At 35.5% G+C, this 27,960-nt stretch overlaps 1 protein-coding gene across 2 annotated transcripts; it reads right to left on the bottom strand.

Moving 5' to 3' along the window:
• Nucleotides 1-636: 636 nt before the first annotated feature.
• On the bottom strand, nt 637-27,960 carry LOC109098755 (rapamycin-insensitive companion of mTOR-like). Of its 2 annotated transcripts, none has more exons than XM_042723162.1 (38): nt 27,842-27,960; nt 27,658-27,705; nt 26,710-26,807; nt 24,626-24,690; nt 24,339-24,470; nt 23,329-23,392; nt 23,101-23,227; nt 22,262-22,431; nt 21,966-22,033; nt 21,400-21,467; nt 21,236-21,318; nt 20,231-20,318; nt 19,994-20,084; nt 19,849-19,915; nt 19,669-19,749; nt 18,776-18,876; nt 18,508-18,673; nt 18,081-18,182; nt 17,662-17,708; nt 17,424-17,559; nt 17,133-17,332; nt 15,358-15,484; nt 14,844-15,008; nt 14,684-14,760; nt 12,482-12,560; nt 12,264-12,373; nt 12,072-12,159; nt 11,891-11,983; nt 11,707-11,813; nt 10,201-10,430; nt 8,173-9,253; nt 6,622-6,829; nt 6,095-6,179; nt 5,277-5,483; nt 4,928-5,083; nt 3,665-3,788; nt 3,443-3,581; nt 637-3,257 (listed from the first exon to the last, which is right to left on the bottom strand). In XM_042723162.1, exons 1-38 carry the CDS (start codon nt 27,909-27,911, stop codon nt 3,186-3,188), a joined length of 5,220 nt encoding a protein of 1,739 aa, XP_042579096.1. In that variant the 5' UTR covers nt 27,912-27,960; the 3' UTR covers nt 637-3,185. The 2 variants fall into 2 exon arrangements, with proteins under 2 accessions (XP_042579096.1, XP_042579097.1); XM_042723163.1 differs by having other exon boundaries at nt 6,622-6,799.

The following is a 27,960-nucleotide window of genomic DNA, read 5'->3' as shown; positions in this document are numbered from 1 at the left end:
TACACAGTACACATGCATATATTATGTAAACAAAAACTTTTGTTTTGGATGCGATTAATCGCGACTAATCGTTTGACAGCACTAAATATTATGAAATATTATTATTTCATAGAGCTGTTTTTTTATTTGAATTTATTTTAAAATATAATTTATTCCTGTGATCAAAGCTGAATTTTCAGCATCATTACTTATTACTCTTCAGTGTCACATGATCCTTCAGAAATCATTCTAATATGCTGATTTGCCGCTCAGAAAACATTTCTTATCAATGTTGAAAACTACTGCTTCATATTTCTGTGGAAACCATGACGTTTGAGGAAAACAACAGCATTTTCATGAAATAGAAAGCTTTTGTAACATTATAAATGTCTTTACTGTCACTTCCGATCGATGTAATGCATCCTTGCTGAAGAAATGTATTAATAAAATGCATGTAAGAAAGCTGTTTAAGTATTACTCTTTGCCAGTTCATGATACCTAATACATTTATACTGAGGTACACATTGAACTCTCTGGTAAAATGTTATTACTTCATATTGTTAACTATACATTTTGCCCCCCTAAAAAAAATAAAAAGTTACTTTACATTTAACTCCTGCACATACTCTGCATCTAAATGCACTCATACGACACAGATGCACTCATGAGTTTTCCTCTTTAATCATATATCCCTTTGATTTTTCCAAAAACACACTGTACACACTTTACAAGGGAAACCACAACTCAGGCAAAAAAACAAAAGTCCTTTAAATTACACCATCTCTCACAATTTCATCTTTTAGGAAAAATATAAATCTATATTTTTTCATCTCATTTCTGTCTCACACCACAATGGTACAGATCCGTAGCCCAGGCGAAAGCCATGGCACTCTCTCTTCAGCCAATCAGATCGCAGTCAGTTGAAGGCAGTAGCAGCAGCGCTGAGACACATTAACAAAAGGTCTTGCAGTTAATAAATAAGCAACTGGGTTTGTGTCAATTCAGCATGCAATCTTACACACGGTTTCAGGAGAACAGGAAGGATGGATTCGATCAGTGCTTTGTGTGAACATCAGGGACACATCGAGAACATCAATGCAAAAACTATGGCTTACTACAAGACTGCTACGATCGGAAGAAGATCTGAATACCAGTGTTTTAACAAGTCAGACGCTTCAGTGCACGCTTGAGGAAACACACTGGGATTAAATGCATTTCAAAGGCGATGTGAAGGGAAACGCGAGCAATATTCAGACAACACCTCAAGATAATACTTGAACTCTTTCTAAACCAGTGCTCTGGCAGCTTATTGAAGAAATATTCCAGGTTCAACACAAGGTTCACTATCCAGAGCATTGGCGAATGTTGTCGATTACAAGAGAAAATCATTTTGAGTAAAATAACAAAAAAATATACATTTTATAAAAAATTTAAGCCTGTTTTTAGGAATATTATTTTGCATTGTGACATAACTGTCATGACAATTAAGCACATTTTATTATTTTCAAATATATATTATTATTATTATTATCAGTATATTAAATTTTGCTATCATGTGTTAGCATTACAATTACATGAATTTGGAAGAGAAATGTGCTTAACTGTCATGAAAATTTCAGAATGCAAAAAAAATAAAAAAAATAAAAGGAAATTAAGCCTGTTTTAGGACTTTTATTTTGCATTGATTTAATTGTCAGGAAAATTAAGCACATTTTGCTCCCCATATTTAAATGTTTTGATTTTATCAGCATCAATGTAGTACAACAAATACTACTATTATGTTAATTAATATTTTACAAATTATGAGAATTCGCAACGCAAATGTGCTTAAACGGTCATGAACATTTCAGAATGAAAAACAAACTAAAAAGTAAAAAGTATGTATTTTGCATAAAGAAAATTCAGCCGGTTTTTAGGACTAGTATTATAACTTTTAGTGCAATGTTAAAAATAAGCATATTTTGCTCCCAAAATAGTCAAATCGCGTTGTAATTCCCATTATTCTCAAGTGATTTTCACACATAACTTATTAAAAGTAAATTACTATTTTTTTTATTATTATTAAATCATTAATTATTAATACTAACATTATGTGTTCAGAACTTTTTTTCTAATTTTTCCCCCCACAGAATATTTAATAGAAATGTCCTCAATTGTAACAAAAACAAACAAACAAACAAAAAAAACATTAATGGTCCTAAATGGGCTTAATATTTGAATGCATCCTCTGGACTGTTTACACAGTCAAAATGATTTTCTGTTGTAATCAACAGAATCCAAATCACTGGGTGAACCTCACACAGGTCTGGGTCACTTCTCACTCTAAAATCAGATTACAAAAAATGCAATTCATTTTTCCATTAAAATCTTATGCATTATGACAATCAAGCATATTTCTCAAAATTGGGCTTTACAGTAAAGAGAAATCCGGTGAAATACGATCTGGACGTGATCTGGACAGCTTTGGTGAGATTCAACCTGAAAACATCCAGACTGTCAGGAGTCAAACTAGCTCTGCGATCGAGTGTGTGTGAGTGTGTGTATCAGTGCTCGCATGCGCTTCGCCTGCGTCTTTTGGAAGAGAATTTCCTACCGAGACGGTACGCGGATGACAGATTTCCAACCAAAGATGTGTGACGCTAAGTGTTTGCATATCGCAAACATCGTTTTTTTCCCCCAAAACACTGGATTCTGATTGTCTGGAGGTCATAAAAAATCCAAACACACGCGTACAAAAGAAAAGAAACAAATAAATAGTACAAATGTGATGAATGTTTCGCCCGCTCTTTCAGTTCTGGAAGTCCTGAATTCATTCAGTCAAATCAGTCGAGCTGAATTCTTTGTAGTGCTTGCGTGATCTTTTGAAATATTGGGACGGGGTGGATATGTACAAACACCAGTGCAGTAAACCGGCTATCTGATCCGTGCATCTGGCACTCTTGAAGTGTAAACAGCATTTCGTTTAGATCGTTCTTTGTAAACACGTACGTCCGTATTGTTCGGACCATGTGCAGCTCTCCGGTTCACCTGTTTCACAGTCTGACTGTGTTTTCTGGTAAACCGTCTGAAGTCCAAGGGCTTGTTTCGGTATTCCTCTCCTCCAGCCGCAGCCTGACTTCCTCGTCCTCCTGAAGCGTGTCTCTCTGTGCCGTATGGGAGGATGGGAGGTGAGGTGAGGTGATGGGATAGCGGAGCTGACGGAGGTATCAAGACTCCTCAGTGTCCACCGGGACAGGTTGCGATGGTTTATTCAGCACCGCTTCAGCTTCATCATACAACTGCAGACAGGAACACTCAACGTCACAGACACAATAGTGCATAAAATGTCTTTATAGCTTACATTAGATCATAGCTTGAAATACTGGAGTCTGTGAAAAGATGTAGAAGCTACACACTAGAACTTTTCTGAGCAGTATGAACTGGTGGAGATTTGTTATAGAGGCTTTCAGGAGAGAAGCCGTACCGGAATGAACTGCACATCCTGGAAGAGCTCTTGGATGAAGCGGCGGGAGGCCAGACGAAACATGCAGTTGGCCAGCAGGAAGGAGACCTCGGAGTACAGGCAGATGTCATCAAACGTGAACGGAAACTTCTCTTTAATCCTGCAGAGGGCAGCAGAGCGTTACACAGGGCTAAAACCAGCACAGAACACACACTTGCACAGTATTCTCAGCTGTTTTCTCACGTGAGCAGTCCGGTTTCGTGTCCTTTGGTGCCGACTGAAGAGCTGAGGTTGATGACGAGTCGCAGAACCTCTTTCCTCAACAGAACTCTGCAGGCCGGGCCGTCCTCAGATATCGCCTTTCCACCTACATGAACACATACATGCTTGCTTTTCCATCATGGACTTTTCATTGACCTCCATTGCTTTGATACTGAACAAATGATCTCCTAAACGTTTACATTTGGACACTATTTGGATTTTGGTTATTACTTCACTTGTAAAGTTTACTTCACTTTTACTTTATATGCTAAACAAATATCTACTTAAAAGGTAGATGTATTTAATAAGATATGGATCCCTTTTATACAATTTGTTAATAAACAGATGAGAGAAATGACTGTGAGTGGTCCCTGACATAACAGTTTTACATTTTTATTGATTAACTTATTAAAAAAAAAAACAATAACAGATACCGTTATTATTATTAGCATTATTACTATTACTTATTTTATTTATTTGTTATATTTATTTAAATTTAATTATATACGTTGGGGTGGAAAAGTTGCAAAAGTTTTGTATTTTGTTTGGATAGTATAAGAAAACGCAATAAAAAGGAACTGAAAAAACTAAACATCTATCAGTTGTCAATAGAACTCATTTAATTTGACACTACTAAAAAGATTTTGTTAAAAAAAAAAACTATTACAGATACTGTAAATTATTTTGTTTATTATTACTATCATCGTCATCATCATTATTATTGTTGGTGTTATTATTATTATTATATTTTAAATTGAATTATTACATATGCTGTGGTTGAAAAGTTGTGTTGCTCCTTTGGAAAGAACAACAAAAATTTATAAAAATAGAATTGGAAAAAAGTAGCCTTTATCAATTACCTAGATTCAAAAAATATATATATTTATTTATTTAAATATTTTTATTTCTTTAAAGAAATAAAAAATATATACTATTCTGATAATTATTATTTTCTTATACATGTTAGGATGGGATTATTTTATAATTGTTTTGTATTGTCCCAGTTCAATACAAACAGAATGTAAAAAAAAAAAAAAAAAAAAAAAAAAAACTGAAAAGTTCCCTCTTTATCTACACACTATTTCAAACAAAACTTTTGTCTGAATAAAAAGATTCACTTTGACACTATTGAAAATGTTTCATATGTTGTACTGTATAGTAGTATGTTCAATGATGTCCCAGTAAAACATAAACTTCCAGAAATTTTAAACACACTAAATAACTCATTATTAAACTTATTCTCACCCAGGATGAGCTCTGTGCTGGGAGTGCTGCTGGCCGAACCCTGACTGACGGCCGCGTCGCTGCAGCCCGAGATCCCCGAGAACTTGGACTGTGTGACCACCTCCAGGTGATTATGGGAAGGCTGGCTGTGCCACTGAGAGAAACCATCAGACAGATCTGCCGGAGAGAGGAGTCAGGTATGAGGAACAAAAGGAGCTAAACGACTCATCTTTACCCCAATCTGGGCTTTGAACCTACGACCTTTCCAGTTGCAACCAGATTCCTCATAATCACTGATTCCTTTCAGAAAGCAGCATGCAAAAAATTGATTTATGAAGCTGAAATTCTCTGGTAGCGTGTATTTGCCCACCTGTGCGTGTGTGTGTGTTGTTCAGGTGGCTGTGTGTGTGTGAGCCGAGGACGGTGATGGCGCAGCAGTAGAGGCAGTTGTGCTCCGTGTGCTCCTGTAGACCTGTACTCTCATCAGCGCCCAGCAGGTGGTGCTGCTCCGACCGGCTGCTGTTTAACAGCTCTGTGATACTCATCTGCGGCTTCAGTGGAGGACCACCACACAGTTCTAAGAATCCCACAAGAAACATGCAGATTTGTTTAATATAATTATTCATTTACTTACCATTTTATACATCAGTTTGGGGTCTGTAAGATTTTTTATCTTCAGCAAGGACACATTAAATTGATCTAAAGTGTCAGTAGAGCTATATAACGTTAAAAAAGATTTATATTTCAAATAAATGCTGTTCTTTTGAACTTTTTATTCATCAAAGAACCCTGAAAAAATTTATACATTAAAAATAATCAGAAATGTTTCTTGTGCAGCAAATTAGCATACTAGAATGATTTCTGAAGGATCATGTGACACTCAGCTTTGATGACAATTCAGCTTTGATCACAGGAATAAATTACATTTTAAAGTATATTCAAATAGAAAACAATTCATTAAAATTGTAATAATATTTCATAATATTACTGTATCTTTGATCAAATAAATGAAGAGCAGAAGAGACTTCTTCCAAAACATTTAAAAAATCTTACCAACCACAAACATTAGAACGGTACTGAATTTCTATTTAATTATTAAAAATAATTGTATTATTATTATTATTCCAACTACTACTAATAATAATAACAAATACAGAAATATAAGGGTGATGCAACAAGCAGTCATACCATCACATTCTCCAAAAAGAAACTTGGATGATTTTTCTCCAGCAGGGGGGCTTGTTCTCTTCTGGAAATATGATGTTTCTTTAATCTAAAAATAAAGTGAAATCTTATATGTAAACAAACATTTACACTCTTACTCAATTAAAATTCAGTAATTTTCCCTACCTGAAAAAAAGTAATTTTCTACAACATTTTTTTTTTTTTTTTAGATTTTAAATTTTTTGCTCACTAAAACTAGGCTCCCTGCTTTAATGCAAATCTATTTAGGTATTTTTATTACCTAACATGTGAAAATAACAAATAATAAGAAAGTCTAATCAGAAAAATTACCACACGCTTGCTTCTACTAAATAAGTCACACAATCAGAGTTATGCCCACAGTGAGAGCAAAAAAAAACAAATACGGTTCAAATGACTGCATCTTCAAATGAACCAAAACAATGAAAATTGAATCAAATTCGCATGAGCCTCTGTACACTCTACAGATGCATTACTAAAAGTTCACATGGTGAAGAGACAACTAAATGTACCTGAAACATGTGGTTGATGTCCAGGGGCAGCGCCAGGCCGATGTAGTCCTCACTGCAGCCGAAGGTGGCGCTAGAGACCATGGAGCGCAGGGAAGAGGAGCGCTGCAGGGTGAAGTGATTGATCGGACTCAACAAGTCCTCCTTATCCAGAGACGCAAAACTCAGAGCTTTCAAGAACCTGAGAGGAGAGTGAACACAAGCACACCCACTGCAAAACATTAGCTTTAATCCTGGAAATCTTCAGCTAGACTTTCATTTTTATTAGCACACAGACACAAACTAAATAGTATGCATTACACCAGTGCTTAAGGAAATAGTAAGACAGGACTACAAATAAATTGTGGATTTTATCATTAAATACATAAGACATCCGGCAGGATGCCTCCAATAATAACAACTAGACTCCCAACTAGTGTATCTAAAAGCACGTGAATTGGGATGCAGCCAAAGACGTTACTAAACCAGCTTAGTTTGTGTGAAGGTGGAAATGGATTCCCAGCAGTAGATCGAGCATCCCAGTTCAGCACTACATCAACAAGGTTTGTGGTTTTCCTAAAGGACTGTTTCCACAAGCATCTAGTCTTAGAGGTGCATTAGTATCTAGTCACTCAGCCATCATCGAATGTGAGTGACAGATGGGGAAACTATTCGGGGAGAATGACAGTGGATCTGTAGTCACACAGGACGGGACAAACTCTACGGCGGGTCCAAGCTAATGAGGGGATCCTACTCTCTCTACCCACCATGGCACAAGAGTTCTGTGGTGGACTCTGTGGTGGGAGCTTAACGGCCCAGAATACTTTTTCCCAGAACACCTGAGAACCAGCAAAAAACACCCCGATCTTCAATTGCACTTTCATATATAGGTCAATGCAAAAAAAGCTGTTAAGAAGTCATATTTCAACAAATATAAAATAATGTATTCGAAATAAAATACATTTAATTATACAAAAATACCGGTATCTTAAATTTTAATTATACTGTATTTTAATTATTATATAATAATTTTTTTTTACCTCATTTAGACTTTTTGGACCATTGCATTATCATGAAATATATTTTCATTAAAATATATATATTTGCCCCAAAATTCTTATTACAGTAAAGTGTCATTTTTGTAATAATAATATATTATAATATAATAAATATATAAAATAAACATTGTAAATATATATATTATTTATTTAATGCTACATTTTAGATTCTCATTATTAAAAAGTTAATAAATTAATAAACAGCAGTCATTTTAATCATAATTATCACTACAATTTAATTATCATTAACTATCATTCAGTTATTAAATATCAAATATATAATAGACAAATTTTTTTATATATATATTATTTTGTATTAAATTTTTTTTAATGTAGTTATAAGTTTGAATTAAATTATCATAGTACTGTTTTACCACACACACACACACACACACACACACACACACACACACACACACACACACAAACACACACCGTAATAATACATCAAGATTAAAAAAATGAGTAGTTGAGTAATTAAATGAAAGATGTAGAAGTAGAAGTAAATGCTGTGTACCTGCGTGGCGTGAGCCGGGAGTCGAGGCTGCGTGTTTTCATGGTGATGGTGTCTGTAAACAGCACGTCTTTAGCGGGAGACGCCAGCGCTTCGTTGTGTGAGAGAGACGGGTGGATCCTCTGCTGCTGCAGGCGCTTCAGCGTGGCGTATCCCAGCGCATCACGCGGGCTCGTGTAGATGTAGCTGCAGTCCACCAGGCTCTTGATGGTGGCCACGGAGGGTGACTTCAGCGACTGTGCCCTGCGCGGCAGCGTGTGCGCCGACCCGGGAAGAACCAGTGAGGTGGAATTAGACTTGGACAACAGGATGTGATTGTGCTTGGACTGAGGACTGAGCGAGTGTTGCATTTTTACAGTTTTGGCGCTGACCACCGTGTTGAGGCTGGCGCAGTCCGTATCCATGGCGATGGAGGAGGCGGGCTCTCGGGAGGGGGAGGAGCTCATGGAGCTGATGCCACTGGTGGTCGTGTCTGTGTTAAAGCTATGACTGCGGCTCTTAAACGTGCCGCCGCCGGGCAGTACAGATGCACTGTCACAAGTCAAACGCTCCCTGCTGCTCCGCTCCCTCTGGCCATCACCCGGGGTCACGGCCTTATGTTGACCTCTGCCTTCCAATTCCGAGCATCCCTCTGTGCCATACGGCTCTGCTAGTGCTTTAATACCCACAAACGAAGTCTCGAGGCTGACCGTTGGGCTGCGAGGCATGCGACCGCCATTATAAAAGACCTCGTTCTGCCCCGAGTGGCCTGGAGAGTAGCTCGAGGGTTCTGTTATGGTCCGGTTGCGCCGCATGAGCCGGAGCTCCTCGAAGGATTTTCCCGCGTTTGTCGTGATTTTAGTGTCACTGGGGCTCCGTCCCTTCTTCCTCGAAGGATTTTCCCGCGTGGAGAGACAGGGAGTGGGTTTCCGGAGCTCCTCGAAGGATTTTCCCGCGTTTGTCGTGATTTTAGTGTCACTGGGGCTCCGTCCCTTGTTGTTGGGGTGGTGAAGGGGGTTCTGTAATTTGTTTTTTTTGTGTATGGGTAGAGAAGAGTCCTCATACATGTCCAAACCCTCACGGTCATCGTCCATGAAATACAAACCTAAGGGAGAAGTGAAATATTACAATGGATGTAAAATGAAAAACAACAGACTGCAATGATAACGTATGCATATTTTTTTTTTTTGTGCATCTTTTTAACTCAAACTACTAAAAATGGTGAAAATAAAATAACACAAATATTAGATGAAAAAATTAAATAAAATGAGAAATTTTGGCTAAATTTAGTAAATGAAATAAAAGTTTCAGGTGAAGTGCTAAAATGAGTATAACTGAAACGGAAACAAGTATTAAAATAAATAAATAAATACAAATAAAAAAGCATAACAATTACTAAATCTAAAATTAAAATTAACACAGAAAATAAAAAAACTAATTCAAATAATACTAAAACAGTACTAATTACAATCAGCAGAACAATTATCAATAAAATTATACACAAAAAATTAAACACTGCAAAAAAAAACAACAACAAAAAAAAAGCATTATAATATTCTAAAAAACAGCTCTCTAGCTTGCTTCCAAATCAAGTTTATTATGAATATTATAGTATATTACAAATATTGTTTCTTCTTGGACAATTTGCCTTTGTTTCTCTTTTGCAAGTTGCTTTGAATAAAAGCATCTGCTAAATGTATAATGTAAACATCCTTTAAATATGGTCAATTTACTTTAAACAATAAATAAAAGCTAAAAAAAAAATATTTAACAACTTGAAAGCGTATTTTTTGTTTATCTTACTCCACTGGCATATTTAGTGAATTTAGAGATGTGGTGCAAAATGACCAATATAATAATAATGTGGTGCAAAATGACCAATATATAGTTGTGGTGAGAAGTGGATAGTATTTATATTAAATATTATACGATTGATTTTATAGTAAATCCATCTAGTTTAAGGATATTTTTGATATTTTACTTGTAAACAAGGAGAAAAACAGATGAAGAAATATTTTCATGTTGATATGTTAAGCATGTGCATTGACTCACTGGGCTGACTTTCACTCTCGCTGTTGTGGCGTGAGCTGGTGGACTCCGAGTTAAGGCTGAGCGTGCTGGGCACAGATGACAGTTCGCTGGGCAGCGGAGCGTCCACTTCATCAGGGACGACGGGCCACTGCTGCCTGCGGCTGTGCCGGACAGAGTCCCATCCCAAAGCCTTCAGCACATCACTGCCCTGTCGCGTGCGGCTGATCACACCCAGCACATACACACACGTACTGCACAGACAGCACTGCTTGTTACTTACTGGATATATGATGCAATCTGCACTACTATTATTTTAGTTAGAGTGAGAGTGTCAAAACAAGAGTAGTGCTGTCAAACGATTAATCGTGATTAATCCCATCCAAAATAAAGTTAGAGTGAGAGTGTCAAAACAAGAGTAGTGCTGTCAAACGATTAATCGTAAACAAATATATTTATTAGGGCTGTCATATATAAATACACATCCAAAATACAAGTTTTGTTTACATAATATATGTGTGTACATTTTTATGTATATATAAATACAAACATGCATGTAGTTTTTAGAAGAAATGTTATGTTTTATATATTAAATATATTATATATATATAAAATATAAGAATATAAAATATAAATGTATACATGTAAATATTTTCTAAATATTAATTTATGTGTGTGTATTTATATATACATAATAAATATACCCTGTACACATACATATATTATGTAAACAAAACTTTTATTTTGGATGTGATTAATCGTGATTAATCATTTGACAGCCCTAATATTTATATATAATATAAATTATATGAATATAAATGTATACATATAAATATATGTAATTTTTTTTTTTTTCAACATATGTTTGTGTTTGTATTTTGTATTTATATAATACATTTTACATTTTAACAGTAACAAATATTATGTTATGTAAAAATTTTATTTTGTTTTTGATTAAATTGCGATTAATCATTTGACAGCACTAAAAAGGAGGAAGGTTTAAGTGGATGGTTGTAAAATATGAAGAAAGCGCTGTGGATAGGGCAATCATCCATTTGACATGAGACTATGTTTCAGGAATTTTTGGTTAAAAACTACTGTTTAAGAGTTTGAAGTTGGTGCAATTTTTGTTAAATGTTTCTGAAAGGTCTCTTATCCTCACCAAGGTTGCATTTAATTGATTAAACATACAGTAAGAACACAGTAATGTTGTGAAATACTATTACAAATAAAATAAAAAAATATATTTAAAATTTTAATTTATTGCTGTGATTAAAGCTGAATTTTCAGCATCATTACTCCAGTCTTCAGTGTCACATGATCCTTCAGAAATCATTCTAATATGCTGATTTGCTGCTCAAGAAACATTTCTTATTATCATAAATGTTGAAAACAGTTGTGCCAATCAACATTTTTGTGGAAAATGATTTTCCTACATTATGTATGCAAGTGTAATGTTCCCACAGATGCTGTCCATTGGCATTAAAGGTTGTAAATAACCAAATATGTTCCTATATTAGGTATTCTTACCCACGTATGGACAGAACCTCACAGTGCTGAGCCAGAGCAATAATATCTGGAATCACGTTCTCCTCTTGTAGGAGGTTCAGACCCCAGTTTGAGCTGCCAATGTTGCCCTGAAATATTTAAAATGATTGTAAACTTGCATACAATGACACCAGAGACATTCAAGAATGAAAAAAACATCACTGACCAGAGCCCACAGCGCTGCCTTCAGCTGTTTAATGCCCTCCCATTTATCCAACACTGGAGAACGGACTGTGTAGCTAAGATCTGGGATAACACCCTAACAAACACACACAAATAACACATAAGCGCCCAAAAACAACCAATGCTATACAGCCACAGCAAGCAGCGCAGGTGTAATTGGGTACCTGAGCTTCCAGCAGCAGGCAGCCGGTTTTATCATGGACCAACTGTCCATATAAATGCACAGGGAGAAACACATTTGGCCTCTGTAACCTACAAGATTAATGCTTTGATTAAAAAAAACACGTATACATCATGTTTATACATATTCATAACAGTGTTACTTTAGCTTTATTTAGAAGCATCAGTGCTAAGACCTTTGGTTGCTGCGGCGGACGTAGTTGTCTCCGTCGACAGGTTTGCGGTATGTTGTGAGAGCTTCATTCAACTGCTCCTCAATCATGTCCACATACTTCAGATTATACACCTGCAAAAACACACATGGCTCAACACACCTGCATTCAAGAGGAACAGACTCAGGCGTAAAACCACAGGCTGAGAGAGAGAGAGAGAGTCAGTGGATTGATGCGTTCACCTTCTGCCATTTATCCAGCTGTTTGCTGACATAGCCTCTTTCATTGAGGAAAGAGAAGCCTTTTGGGATGGACAGGAACCTACAGAGGAGAGCAGAGAGGCATTTACCACATTATATTCATTCTTTTAGCAGCTGACTTCGAGATGAGGAGTACAACCACTTATTAGCATATTTAAATATCGTCTTTATATATGACTCTTCAATAACTTAATTAAAACAAAATTTAGTTTGAAATCAAATCCACATGAACTATTATCAAAAATTACATGCTTTCCTTGAACGATTAATTCAAAACACTAATGAAGAGCAGATTATTGTAGCACTAATAAAATCTTTGCTTCTTACATACATATTAATGTATGTTGCATTAAAAATTGAAAGTAAATATGAAAATATAAGAGCATGAATTTAAGAAATGTAAGATTTTTTTACTCTATTGGCATGCAGTATGACCAAAATACAATGATCACAATAACAGAATATATAATGAATGCACATAACAAAAGTTATTTTTGCTGGATATTCAACTTAAAATGTTTTAAATATCACACAGCCACTTAGAAATGCTTATTTTAGACTCTAATTTTATCAAAAGCAAAGTGGGGAAGTTTTTTTTTTTTTCAGCTGAACCTCTTTGACCTCAAGCATTTATTTGCATCTCTAATGTAGGTTAATAGTCAAAAAAAAAGATATACATTTTAGGGATTAACTTTTTATGATTTTTAGTGGTGGATTGTTATTGATTTTTCATACTTTTTTTTTTTTTTTATTTTTTTTTTTTGATTTAAGGAAAATATACATAAACAAAGATGTTCATTTGGTATTTAATAGGCCAAACTGGCTTTTGGCTATTGAAAACAATAACCGTAACCATCTGAAATTAACGGCAGTGACTGCACAGTAAGTAGCCTACATTCAGTGCAAACATAGATGGTACAGACATCAGCATTTAGCTTTTGTTTTTGAATTGGGTTGAAACTACATAGAACTGGCCTTAAATGAAAAGGTTAACTGTAACCATGTAAAATTAAAGGCAACAACACAATCAACACACATTCAAGAAGATGTTTCTTAATCAGCATTCCGTATTTGTTTTAGTTTTTAAATTTGGTTTCAAATAAAAAAGATCTTTACCAGTGAGACTAAATAAAAGTATGCTATGTAAATAAATTATTCCAAAATATTAAAATCATGTTGGTGCGAATAAAACAAAGATGCAAAGTGTTTCATTCGTCCAATTAAAAAAAAAAATAGGGTAATGATTCACATCTGTATTTTTTTACTTGAGCCAATGAAAAATAAATAACTATTGGCTTAAGTTAAAAAAATATATATATATAGATGTGAATCATTACCCTAAAAATTTTTAATTGGATGAATGAAACACTTTTTTTCAAGTGAATTTTAAATCAAATTAAGTCAATCTAATTTTAAGGTAAAATAAAAATAATCATCTTATACAGAAATGACGTTTACTTATGGCTTTTCAAACGTTTATGCAAGTTCTACTTTACAAAAAAAAAAAAAAAAACGCATTTCAGTTTTGTCACAGTTTAGTCCGTTTCGTTTCTCATCCAACACGTGAGAAGTTGAGCTGAACATCCCTTCACTGTCTGCGCTTGTGCAGGGCAGGTACAGTACGCTCACGCAGCTTCAGCGAGCGCAGGAAAGGGGCTCTTATTTGTACGCCAGTACACCAGTGGCTGTTCACTTCCTGCTATCTGTGACTCAGACATGTAGCTCTGCACTTCCAGTGCTGAACGGCTGCCCGTGTCCTGCACACAGATTTCGAAATACTGCCACACAAATGACATGATAGCAAATGTTTACAATGTAGTCTGTGCACATGGGCGCACTTCCGGAAAAATCGGCCAAAAAAAGACCCAAAAACCGGCCGATCGCCGATCGCGTATTTTAAGCAAGAACCGGCTGGTTCCGATTTATGGCCGGTCAACCGGTGCATCCCTAATACATTTCATATTTTTACTAAGTGCTTGATTTTGATCGATTGTTTCATTTAAAAGTTATTTATTTTCATTTAACATTTTTATGATTTATTTAATTGTTAGCTTTTTATCCACTCACAAACCCTCCGCAGCTCTATCACAATCTCCAGTTCGTGAAACTAGCTAAAAGGTTTCTTTTTAAGCGCTACATTTATGTAGTAAACATACTTAAACTGAAAACCAAGACCTGTTTTACCTCAACAGCAGCAGAAGGCCCTTCTCTCCCAGGTGAGACAGAGCAGGTTTCATGTGGATCAGAGCGTGCAGGTTGGCCTATAATGATCAAACAACAGAAATAAAGAACATTAGAGTTCCTGTAAGAAACACGTTTAACTGATACAATCCAATCTGATTACCTTCTCTTCACAGGCTTCGTCCAGGATGTCCAGCGCTTCCATGGAGACGGTTTTGTTGTGGTCATGCAGCTGTGTGACAAGCAGCTCCATCCCCCAGTTACTGAAGAACTCAACATTAGCGCGCAGCAGCACGCGCAGGTGTTTGGTGGCGTACAGACGGCAGTTCTGAAACCAGACAAACAGAAAAAAAATCACTAACTATATTCTAATATACAGTCAGAACAACTTGAAAATGTTTTACAAGAATCTTATTGGAAGGATATATTTGTTTTAATAATAAACATAAATTAAATGCAGATCACTGCAAAACATCTTAACATATCACATGCATATTTAAAATTTAAATATATATATAATTTTTTTTTTACCCATTTTCATTTGATTTTAGTTAAAATTTTATTCATTTTGTTAAGCGTTCAAATTTTTTGTAGTTTTTTTATTAAGTAACAAAAATGTTTATGGTTTTAGATTTAGCAAATTATAACAACCCTACATGATCTTAAAGTGATCTTACATCGGTGGCCGCTGTGAGGATCTTGGACAGAATGACTCGTGCGAGTCCGTCTCGGCTGTAGTCCAGAGTGGAGACCGTGAGTTTCAGCAGGTGATCCTGATTTTTCACTGAGCACAAGCTCAACAGACTGCAGGAAACAAATCAAACCCAAACACAGTTAATCACTCTGCTACTGTGGTAGTACAGTATTAACATGCCTGGATAAAAGCCCTTTTTTTTTTTGCTTTTTTTATGCAGTTTATCAACCCTTTTCACATTTCTAATTTCATCACAGTTGGTTAAAATTCTATAAGGGTAATAAATATATAAATAAATACATTAATAAATAAATAAGTACATTTTTCCATGATATCCTTCTTATAACTTTCCAAAAAAAAGAGGTAAATATTAAGAGGTTGATTATGTTGATCAAAAGATGTCAAATTTGCCGTTACTCTCACAACTGTTGTGTTACAAACACTCGTACAGCAGAGTTGACTACTTTTCTATAATTTAATGCCAAGGTATTATAACACAACGTTAAAATGAAAATATAAACACCTTTTCTAAATGTTAAAATCTGTGGGATTGTAATCACAGTCTATGAAAAGGGTCTATTTGAGGCAAATTTTCACCAGGGTTCGAGTTTTGCTGGAACACTATATTTTTGTAAGGTATGGTTTTTTTTTCCTGAACATGCAGGAAATGGATTTTACTGTATACCAAAAATGTCACGGAATTTGCCAAATTCTGGATGGATAAATCAAAAGTAGATCAGCACACTTTAATCAAAATGCGATATAGAAAGTGTCTGTGAATATTAAGCTGCAAAAATACTAATTAAATATGAATCCTGCATGTTCTGCGTGTCTTTTTGAATGAATGGCGCAGATGCAAGGTTTCGTTTACGACACACATACTGATACTGTTTTCAGCCTCTCCCTCCTCAACATAAACACATGAACAGAATCTCTAGAACTGCTCTGAGAGTCACTTCATCAGCATTTTACCATGAGAAAAACTATCATATACAAACAGAAACTTAAAGGTCTTCACAGCAACCCGTCAAAATAAAAGTTTGGTTGAACTTGACAGAAATGTATTACTTATTATTCAAACAATATTTTAAGGAATATTTACCAGAAAAAGTTATTTACCAGAAAACTGTAAATACACAACACAAGTCTGAAAAATAAATAAAAATAAAAATAATAATAATATATATATATATATTTTTATTATTATTATTATTATTATTATTATTAATAAATAAAAATAATAAAAATAATAATAATATATATATATATATTTTTATTTTTATTTTTATTATTATTATATATATATATATATATATTCTAATAAATTAATTCTTTATCAAATCTGATTTATCTTCATAAAGACATTATATTGACTTTTTAAATTTTATGAATCCATTAAAATGGAAATTAATGGAAAAAAAAGATTCACAGAATTTGGTAAAAATAAAACTGAATTTGAAAAAAGTAATAAAATGTATTTCATAAGGCCATAAAAATGTAATTTACTGTTTACTGTTGCTGTTCAATTGTTTACGTTTCATGATTTCCATTAATTAGACATGCTTTTTGATTAATATTTTTAATTTCACCAACAAAAAAAAAAAAAACGAATCCAGAAAAATTAAAACGAAAAAAAAAAAAAAAACGGATTTCATAGGGCTCTAAACATGATATTGTGGTAGATTTATTAGGAATGTGTTGTTATCAATACGTTCTCATATAGCCAAAATAAAGTTTCTATAAACAGTGTGTTCTCACCACTGGAAAACGCCACATTTCTCCAGCATTTTTACTCCAGCCGGCTGTGCAGACAGAGTTCCCAGAAACAGGAAGTAGTGCTGACTGAGGGTGCTGAGGAGGCCGTTGCTATGGAGACTACGTTCAGACTTAAGCCCAGAAGAGGATGTGAGCCACTGGACGATATCCTTCACAAGCTCCTCTAAATACGCCTGACCGTCCTACAGAAATGGAAGAACATTAACCAAGTTAACTGCTGCTGCGTCTCTTATGGAGTAATTTAACAAAGGCTCAAAGGTCTTCATTTCTCACGTCCTCCGAATCCAAGAGGAACTGGTTAAACTGGCAGCCCGCGACCGTCAGCTGTCTGGCTTTGGCGTGATCCACCTCCAGAGCCGAGTACAGCTTACTGCTGGGCTTATAGAAATACAGCAACCTCCTCACAAACCTACATACAAACAAACATACAGTAGAGATGTAGTTTGTGGTTAGTGCTTCAAGAAAATGTAGCACATGATGTTCATGATAGGTCACCACACGCTTGTCTTACTTGTGCATCTGCTCGTCCTTGTTGTTTCTGAGGTTCACATTTGGCCACTAGAAAGAAAAAACAACACAGTAAGGCTTTTTTATGCTCCTTTAAGAAGTCTCCTGAAATAAACATGCAATATAGTAACTTCAGCAATCTTCTGTAAGAAATTATGATTTATTTATTATTGCTGTCTCACATAATATTTTTCAAAAATAGTGTAATTTCCTGAATTCAACATGCAATACAGTAACTTCAAGTCATGAAAATTTAGCAATTTTCTGTAAGAAATTATAATTTATTTATCATTGCTGTTTCACATACTATTTTTCAAAAATAGTAGGCACTAGACAGAATATTGTTCAGTATGTAGTAAGCATTATGCTAGAATTCTTTCCAAACATGGCAGGAAGAGTGAGTTGGGCCTGTTCCTCGTTCACCTTCAGTATAGTGATGATCAGAATCCAGTTCCAGTCCAGGTTCTGTTTGTGATTGAGGATCTGACTGTCCCTCAAGTTCATCATCAGTGCCTCTTCAGTGTCCTAACACCACACAAACAACTCAGAAACTTCTGCTGCGTCACATATTATTAAATTAATCTATACAAACAACGGCTGAATTTGACAGAAACATATCACAAATCTAAGGTAGTACAACAAATGTGCAAGTACTTTACAATTTAAATATCATGTTTTCTTACATTACAACAATCAGAGTTGCGTGAATGAAATGTGACAACTCAAAAAATCTTAATGGTGCTAAATTAGGCAACATTTTCTTGAAGCAATACTTAATTTGGGTTAGGGTTAGTTAGGGTTAGGGTTGGTTAGGATGCACCTCAGGCACACGATGATACAGTGTGTGTACCTTCATGATATAGATGTCCTTCTGTGGACGCTGGTGCTGCTCTCTCTTGTGAGTGGAGTTGGACGTCCTGCGCAGGATGTGATCCAGGTAAAGACTGTAAGGTTGGGGGCCACGCCGTTTCTTTTCGTGGAAACGCTTTAGGTGGTTCACAGCTGCACTGGCACGCCTGGAAAACACAAGATTTAAAGGCAAAAATTAATTGCTTGATAGTGGAAAACATTGTTTGACACATGCTTTCAGACTATTGTCCCTTGACTGTTGCACTCACAGCCGTTTCTCCTGAGAGATGTCAAAGGAAGCAGCCATGTTGATTAGCGTGGGCAGACAGTGCAGATGATGACTGTGAGAGTGAGGAAGAATCGTATTGGCCTGGAAGAGAGAAGAAACATTATGTGAACAAAAGTGACATTTTAGGTCCAAAAATAAAGGCTAAAAGGGGAAATTAAACAGCAGCCCAAATGCATGCCTAGAGTTTGGTTTACTAATTAACAGATCAGTGACTGGTGCATTACTAAAAAAGTTTTTAGGATCATTAAAGATTTTTGCATTGTTGCAATAATATGCACATATCATAACAAATAAGCACATTCTGACCACCAAATTCTCAATATCTCAATGTGTATAGATTTATTTACAATTTATCTACTTATTTATGATGTAAAGTTTTTTTTCCCCCATAAACTGTTATTTTAGTATTTTATTAAAACATTTTTAAGATAGCATTGATTACTTTGAATTAGCTTTTCTATTTTTAGTTTTTTTTATTTAGTTTTAGTAATTCTGTTATGTACTTTTGTAAACTGCAGTAACTTTTTATTTCTATTAAGCTTTATTTTATTTCAGTTTTAGCCATTTTAGTTCTTTAGCTTTTGCAACTTCTGTAAATTTTATATTTAAAATATACATTGAGATTTCTATTTTTCAGCTTTGTCGAGTACTAAAAGCAATTTTTTATATTTTTCATTTTAGTTTTAGTCAACGACACTGCAGACATAAGGAAAAGCTTTCTAAAACCTTTAATGAAAGTAAAGCTACATCTGTGCACAGTTTTATAAAAACACACTAAGCTGTTAAATAATCAAGTTCATGGCCCCATAATAAATATTTATGAAGTGTAAAAAGGTAATGAGCCCTGTTTACAGGTCTGAAGTAGTGCAATACCATGTGCAGAAGTTCTCCGAGCAGTATGGTGGCTCTCACTGATATCTGCCCATCACTGCTGGTCACCACCTCCACCAGACCCTGAGCAACCAAAATCATTATCAATAAAAACATCACAGACCCCTTCCATTAAAGGGAAATATAATCAAGCATGCATTAAGTGATCATGTGATTACACACCTCCAGTAGTCCACTGTTGATAAAGGCAGACAGCAGTAGTGCCAGGTAGTTGTCCATGAGGTCTGGTCTGGTAATAGACAACACAAGAACATGAATGCAACGTTTAACCCAGAATATTCCAGTATTGCACCCAGGCGAGTCTCACCTAGATCGTGCTCTGTGAGGCAATATGACTTTGGCTTCTGCAGCAACAAACCCATCAGAAAGTCTCCAGCTGTCCTGAAACTTGCTGGGGTCTGAACAGCACAAACATCAGCATGAAACGGACGTCCCAGACAGAAAGAGCAACATGCAAATCAGAGTTTACAGATACTCCTCTACAGCAGTCAGTGAGGTGTTTCTGATCAGATGAAATGTGTTCAGGAATCAAGGTGCTTCTTACCCACGCTGTGCAGGGCTTCCTCAAAATCTCCTGTCACTAAAGGAACAGGCAACCTGAAGATCTCGTACATGACTTCTAATAAGGCTTTCTGCAGATGCGAAAATAAATGGATAGATTCAGCTTTAAAACAGATTCAGTGAATCAGTGGCAAACAATGCTTCAACACTTTTCTATTCATCACTCAAATAACATTTAATGCACTTTATAATATTTTAGTTAAAATTAGGGATGTAACGATTAACTGCAAGCCGGTTGAAAATCAATTAAAATATGTGATGATTCAAATCGGTTGAGATGCTAAACAAATCGCAATTCAATTAGGGGTAGGAGTTTATATGAATGTATGTCTGAGGGGAACTTACTGTCTTTAGAAAAGTTTAGATGGTATTTTTTCTTTTCATCTTGCCTCTGTATAATGCATATTAAAGTTTATAAGTGCAGCGCTGCTTTTATTTATTTATTTTTACAGCGGAAACCAAGGAAACGCTTTAATCGCCACCTGCTTGCAGAGAGTGAAACTGCGTCTCGTTCAGCTCGTCTGCTGTTTCGGTTTCATGCAGATATTTTTCATGTATAGTTTCACAAAACTGAAGTCAAATCATTCTGATTTTGTGATTAAAAATTCTTCTTTGTTTATTTAGTTGTATAACAAGTCTCTCATGCAAACCAAGGCTGCATTTATTTGATCAAAAATACAGTAAAAACAGTAATATTTTGAAATATTACTACCATTTAAAATATATTTTTTCTATTAGAATATATTTTAAAATTTAATTTATTTCTGTAATGCAAAGCTGAGTTTTCAGCATCATTACTCCAGTCTTCAGTGTCACATCATCATTCCAATACGTTGTTTTGATGCTCAATAAACATTTATTATTATCAATGTTGGAAACTGCTTAATATTCAAATATATCATGTTTTAGTGACAAACATGTCACATGTTAGTCTCAATAATAAAAAAAAAAAAAAAAAAAAAAAAAAAAAAAAGTATTTAAAACTCACCCTGACTTCCATGTTTGGTATACAGAGCAGGCCTATCAAAGACTGGACCCCTGAGTTCCCTGATTTACACAGGTTGATAATACCTATAGGAGAACAGCAGAAAAGAGGGATGAAGAGCGTTTCCCTTTACTACGGTTTAGATGAATATGCAGTAGATTTTATACCTGACCACGAGCGGAAGGCTGCAATGATGGCCATTTTACTGGCTAAAAAACGAGCTTCTCTGTCCTCTCTATGGAACACAACGATTCATTAAAAAAGTTACTGAAATAAATGCACATGATTACAAGGCATTACAGGTAAATGAGATAATGGCACAGAAACATGCACAAAAGCATATATATATTTATTTATGTGTGTGTGTGTGTCTGTGTGTGTGGGTGTATATATTAGTGCTGTCAAATGATTAATCGCATCCAAAATAAAAGTTTTTGTTTGCATAATATATTTATGTGTACTGTGTTTAGTTATGTATATAAAAATATAAATATATAATATATAAACATAACATTTTTCTTTAATATATACATGCATGTGTTTGTATTTATATATACATAATAAATATACACAGTATTTTAAAACCTTTAGGATGCGATTAATCGTTTGACAGCACAAGTATATATATATGTAAATATATATATATGTATATATATATATATATATATATATATATATATATATATATATATATGTAAATATATATATACTAGTATATAAATATGCAACTCACTTGATTTGTGCCTCTGCTGTGTCAGGGCTGTGTCTGTAGTGAAAGTCTGTGTAAGGTGCTAGGATTTGCTGGAAAGAAAAAATAAAGAAACAATAAAATAACATGTTAAATGCATAGCACAAATTCGGATTATGGGTTACCATATTTTGCCACATGTCATGTGATTTACACTTACTACTGTCAGACAATTTTCATTTTTATTTTATAATAGGGATAAGGGAATGATGCAAGCCAGATTAAACCTGTGCCACAATGAACATATGCACAACCCACTGTGCCGCTGCATGCACGCATACCTCCAGTTCAACATCAGCACGTATGTACTGGCGTGTGTGCGGGTGATTGAGCAGGTGCAGTATGGTGGTGATCAGGGCCTCGTTGATGCGGCTCAGCTGACAGTCGATGACGTTTTTCAGGATGGTGCTCAAACCTCCCCGCTGTGCCACAATCTTGGGGTTCTTCAGTGCTGGATTACAAGAAAACACAACCGTATCAAACAAATATTTACAATTTAAAGATATATGCCAAAATCCTATAAAACATTCAACAATAAATCAAAATGGATATTTATTGACAAAATAAACTGACTATTTTGATAATGAACGTTTGTGTAATGTCCAATATTTAGATAAATAAATAATATTTTTATTATGTCTATTTGGAACATATTTAATCAGTTTAAAAGAGATTCTTGAAATTTATGCAAGTTCTTATAATGTTACATTTAAAAATAAAAAATAAAAAATGTAAAAATAAAATAAAATTACAAATCTTTCAAATTAAAAAATCTAATTTAGAATTTTGATTTTAAAAAGTATAAAATTCTAAAACTTTTCAAATAAAAAAAAATCTATTTAATTTTTTTTTTTTTTATAAAATTCAAAAATTTTACAAAACATTGCCTTGAATATATACCACTCCTGTATCAATCTGTAATAGAATTGGCATTGAGAATCTGTAATCCATAAAATATTTTTAATCTGTTCGTTCACTAAGGTAAGCATTTTCATACATCACCTCAGTGAGCAGCATGATTTGAGGCATGATACGCACCAAACTTTAAAACTAACCTTAAGTGTAAGTAATAATAATTATAGTGATGCTTGTCTTAATAAATGTGCCACTTCTAACTCACCAAGTTCACAAATGATGGCGATGCAGGCTCGAACCATGCGATCTCTCTCCTGCAGCCCATCGTTCCCCACCGCGATCAGAGAGTTTGTCAAAGAGCTGGGGAAGAGCTCTGCGTTCACTGTTATCATCTGAACGGGGAAAAGAACAGATTGAGATGAAATTCACCCAACAACACAAATAACATACACAGGTTATGCACCGAGTGCAAGAGTGCTGTTAGAGGTTGTACCTTTCTGACCAGTCTGAGGGCTTGAGTTCTCTCCACCTCGTTGCTCTGCTGGATGTCAATACACCTGAACACAAAACAACACATGCAAGACATTCAAACATCACATCACGTCTCCCACCAGAGCACCAATGGCAATTCACATTTTCATTTTACACTGAAGACAAGCAAATTATTTCATGAATCTGAAAATATGATGAAAGATGACAAAATACAGTAGTGCATCTACATTATCACTTTGTTTTGTGCACTTAAGTCACTTTTATTGATATAGAGCTCTATAAACAGTGCAGCTTTCTAGTAATAAACAGGAAAATAACCGAATCAATAGCTATGTTTTCATCCAGAGTACTGAGTTTAACGCATGCACAAATCGGAATATTGCATAAAACCTCTCATCCTATGAGTCTAAAGAGAACAAAATCGCCACTTCCTGATAAACTGACACTAAATATTACTAAGAAGAGTAGGAAAAGCCACTAAATATAATAATGTTCATAGATAATAAATGACTTGCACTGAGCAGACTGAGCAGACGAAACACAAATAAACGCAATCATTGCTTTCGGAAGTAGATGCCTGCTGTTTGGGAACGTAGTTAGTCAAGTTATGCTGTCCCATCGCCCAAAGTCACATGACTGTTTGGATGTGCATGGAGGAATTTATCAGTAAATGTGTTTCCATCTCCCATTATAATGGTGTCATTATTCAGTTTAATTCTTCTATAAGCAGCTCTACTGAAGACAGTAGTAACGTCTTCATTGAGCTCAAGTCAGTTCAGTGTTGATTCAGTTCAGTTCAATAACACTGTAGATGTCGCTAAATTTCTCAATTATGATTCTATTTTGATTTGGCTATAAAGCAGCTCTACAGAAGACAATAGTGTCTTCATTCAGCTCAATTCATTTGCAGTTTTGCTCTCATCTGACAGTGTCAGTAAGGGTGGTCAAATCGATTTTAAACCTAATGGAAGCGGAAGACTCTGAGGACACAAAACATGTGTGTGAACTCACCTGGAGATCAGGTAATCCACCTGCAGCTGAAGAACTTTCTGGAGGACACTGCTGTCATGGATCAGATACCTTAGTGCTCTCAAACCCGCAGCCCGAACCTCCTTCACCTCATTCAGCAACGCCACGCGCAGACTAAAACAAATCGAGAGAGAATGATACACACAAATCAGTCATCTGTGAGATTCCATGGTGTTTGTGATGACTTCTCAGAAGGCAGCTGTCTACCGTATGTAGTCCGCAACTAGCTCACTAGATTTTGGAACACAGCAAGAGAAAGTTCTACTTACCAAATGATGATTTCCTCATATGTAAATCCTAATCTCTCTTCACAGTGACTTACACTGTTCAGGAGCTGAGAAAGAAAGAGAGAGATACTCATCACAGATATTCTTACACCAAGTCATGAAGTTCATTACACTGTTTATGGTTAATGCACGGATATATAATCATGCTCATAGGACATACTACTGTTCAAAAGTTTAGGGCTGGAAAGATTTTTTTAAAGAAACTGATACTTCTATTCAGCAAGGATGATTTCTATTTCAATTAAAGGTTGCTCTTTTGAACTTTCTATTCTTCAAAGAATCCATAAATATATATATATATCACAGTTTCCACAAAAATATTAAGCAGTTTCAAAATCAATAATGATAAGAAATGTTTTTTGAGCATCAAATCGGCATATTAGACTGATTTCTGAAGGATCATGTGACACTGAAGACTGGAGTAATGATGCTGAAAATTCAGCTTTGCATCACAGAAATAAATTACATTTTAAAATACATTCACAAATCAAAAAGTTATTTTAACTTGCAAAAATATTTCACAATATTACTGTTTTTTACTCAAATAAATGCAGCTCTTGTGAGTAAAGAGACTATTAAAACAGTCTTAAAAACAGAAAATCTTAAAACAGAAATACTATAATAGCAGAAAAGATATACTAGAGAGTTTTTAATTAACATTAAGTGTCGTCATTCCACTAGATAGAACATCTAGTTTATAACATGTAATTATATATTAAGTTAACAAATTAATTCTTTAAATTCTCTCAAAGCTGTTTCGAAAGTGAACAAAGTTGCAAAACATCATCTGAGCTGCACGAACTGAACCCATAAATAAAAAAGTGAGACAAACACATCAAATATTGAACTGAGCTGACCTTACAGTGTAAAATTAGTCTCCTAAACATGTTTGTGTGTGTGTGTTACTGTGGAGCATAATGACCTTGGCAGGCTGAGCATGCATATGTATGTGTTTATGATGATGTCAGAGCTCAGGCAGTCAGGAGGGGTCATGTGACCCTCAGTGAGGATTAGATCTCCTCTATCTCAGCATCCTTAAAGGGCCACACACAGCATTCATGCGCACACACCACTCCAAAGCTGAGACAATCCCACTTAAACACACACACAAAACCTGCACACATACTTCTGCACTAAGTTTAACCTCAGTCCCACTGAGATGAAACTCTCAAACACAAAAAATCTTGCTCAGAAAGAAACTGAAAGTGAGAGAAGGCGCTCACTAAGATAAACAACCTGACAACACACACACACACACACACTGCCTGCTGCTGTGCTGTTTACTATTTTACAGATCTGCTCACAGGACCAGGCCTTAAAAACATTGCATTATTTAAAAATAATCATCCCTCTTCGGCATGTCAAATCAAATTGATTTATACAGCGCTTTTCACCAAACACATTGTTTCAACGCAGTTTTACAGAAAATGATGATGTTAATGTTTCTAATATCTTAACATCTTCAAGGCTTAAAGTTGCATTTAGCAGATTAGAGCTGTGTGATAATATAATTACATTTTGCAACAATGTCGGCAATAATGCAGCTGAGATTTTCTATATATTAGTGTATAATGCTTTATTAAAGTATACTGTGTGTATGTGAGGACAGCTGGATGTGATATATATTCAACTGCCAAGTCTCAATGCTATTTTAGTTCTAAGATATCTAGTTTCCAGATTATAGATATGTTACAAGCCAAAATAACAAAAATATTTAAAGACTCTTTTGTTTTCTCAAAATGAGTCTTTCTCCTGAGCCGTAAATCTTCAATTCAGCTGCTCTTACATGCACACAGCTTTACTGTTTTGTCTATATTCTGAAGGTTTTTGCAGAGGATTTTGTTCATGTAACATTTCAATCATAAAACCATTTAATTTATGATTCTATCACGTTCACATTTACAATTCAGCATATTTTTCCCCTCAAAATCTTTGCAAAATATATGAAGAAGTCTTCTGGTTCCATGCAGACCTGGTCATGATCTTCTCTCATCGCTAAAATCATACACAAGCGTGGCGTGGACCAGCCTCTGAACAACAACCAGCATAAATGGAAGCTGTAGTACCTTAACAAAGTTGTTCAGGTGGCCAAGCTTCCTCATGTTGGAAACCCCGTGAGATTTGGCGACGTTCTGAAGGATCTCACGCATGTTATCTGAGGGCTCTGTGGAAAACAAAAATCTTAAATTAAAATGTCTGGATCCTAAAATACAAAGAGGTTAATAATCAGTTACTGCTAATACAGTATATTAGGTAGGCTACTCCTCATCTACAGCAAATATGCATTTTTTTAAATTAAAATCACATTGTTTAGCACATAACAACAAACATATCACATAATGTCTCTCCATATCCACTATGAAGCATCACTTTCCCCGTGCAGAACTAAAATGAAACCTCTAGGGATCTTCCATGCAAGTGATTTTTGCCCATAATGATATTATGCTCTAAATTTCGGCAATGAAACTTTCCCCTGCTCTGGTCTTTATTTAGTACATTTCTCAGGAGAGACGTCAAACACTCTGGCACGGCAAGATTCATCAGGATCAGGCTCGTCAAAGAGTTTTTGCATCTAACACCCACCAGCTTAGATGTATCATAATCTGAAACCTTAAAACACAGACTAGGCAGCATGCAAAGATATGAAGGCATCAGGATGCATTCAGCCAGTGACTGTTTGTTTACTGACACAGTCTAACCGATGCATGCAGCTATTCTGATGTTTACCAGACAACACAAACTGATGTGGCTGTGCACTACAGATCAAAACAACACCTGGGTTTCAAATCCTAGTGAGCAGCATATTTAAGGCATCACACAGGCGTAAATAATGCGGTCTATTTAGGCAACCCATTAGGTTTTGAGACAGCCCCATTCTCTGCAGACCAGATAAAGCAGGTAGGAAATCACTAGTGACAATTTCTTGGATTTAGCGGCAATTTGATCACTTCTTGGTTATTGTTACAGAGAAGCGTTATGAATTTGTTTCTTGTGATCTCTATGGTGACTCTCACCCCGCGTAAGATCCAACGGTACATTCTCCTCCCCGCTGTCATTCCGACCTGTCAAGCACAAAAAAGCGACACAATAAAGACACCGTGAGGACTTATCCGCGCTTCAACGGGTGCTACACAAGCAGAGGGCTATAAACCGCGCCGGCTGCGCGTGGTAACGGGGATGTGGGTGCCGTTAACTTGCCTCTCATCCGTACACTCCGGGTCGGACGGCCGCGGATGCTGACCGCCATGTTGGCAGGGACGTTCATCATCACAACACCGGAACTCTCGCAACCTCTCGCGAGGTTTGACCGCTCCCCC

Source organism: Cyprinus carpio, chromosome B5 (assembly GCF_018340385.1).
Source record: "Cyprinus carpio isolate SPL01 chromosome B5, ASM1834038v1, whole genome shotgun sequence".
NCBI classification, from domain to species: Eukaryota; Metazoa; Chordata; class Actinopteri; order Cypriniformes; family Cyprinidae; genus Cyprinus; species Cyprinus carpio.
Note: the sequence above shows the minus strand (reverse complement) of the source record. Positions and strands in the feature narration are given on the sequence as shown.

Excerpts from the sequence above, each read along its gene's own strand:
- LOC109098755 (XM_042723162.1), bottom strand. The coding sequence starts at position 27,911 with ATGATGAACGTCCCTGCCAACATGGCGGTCAGCATCCGCGGCCGTCCG. Across the intron at positions 23,393-24,338 it reads GTGGATTACCTGATCTCCAG|GTGTATTGACATCCAGCAGA; the intron begins GTGAGTTCACAC and ends TTTTGTGTTCAG. Across the intron at positions 3,789-4,927 it reads CAGCACAGAGCTCATCCTGG|GTGGAAAGGCGATATCTGAG; the intron begins GTGAGAATAAGT and ends GTGTTCATGTAG.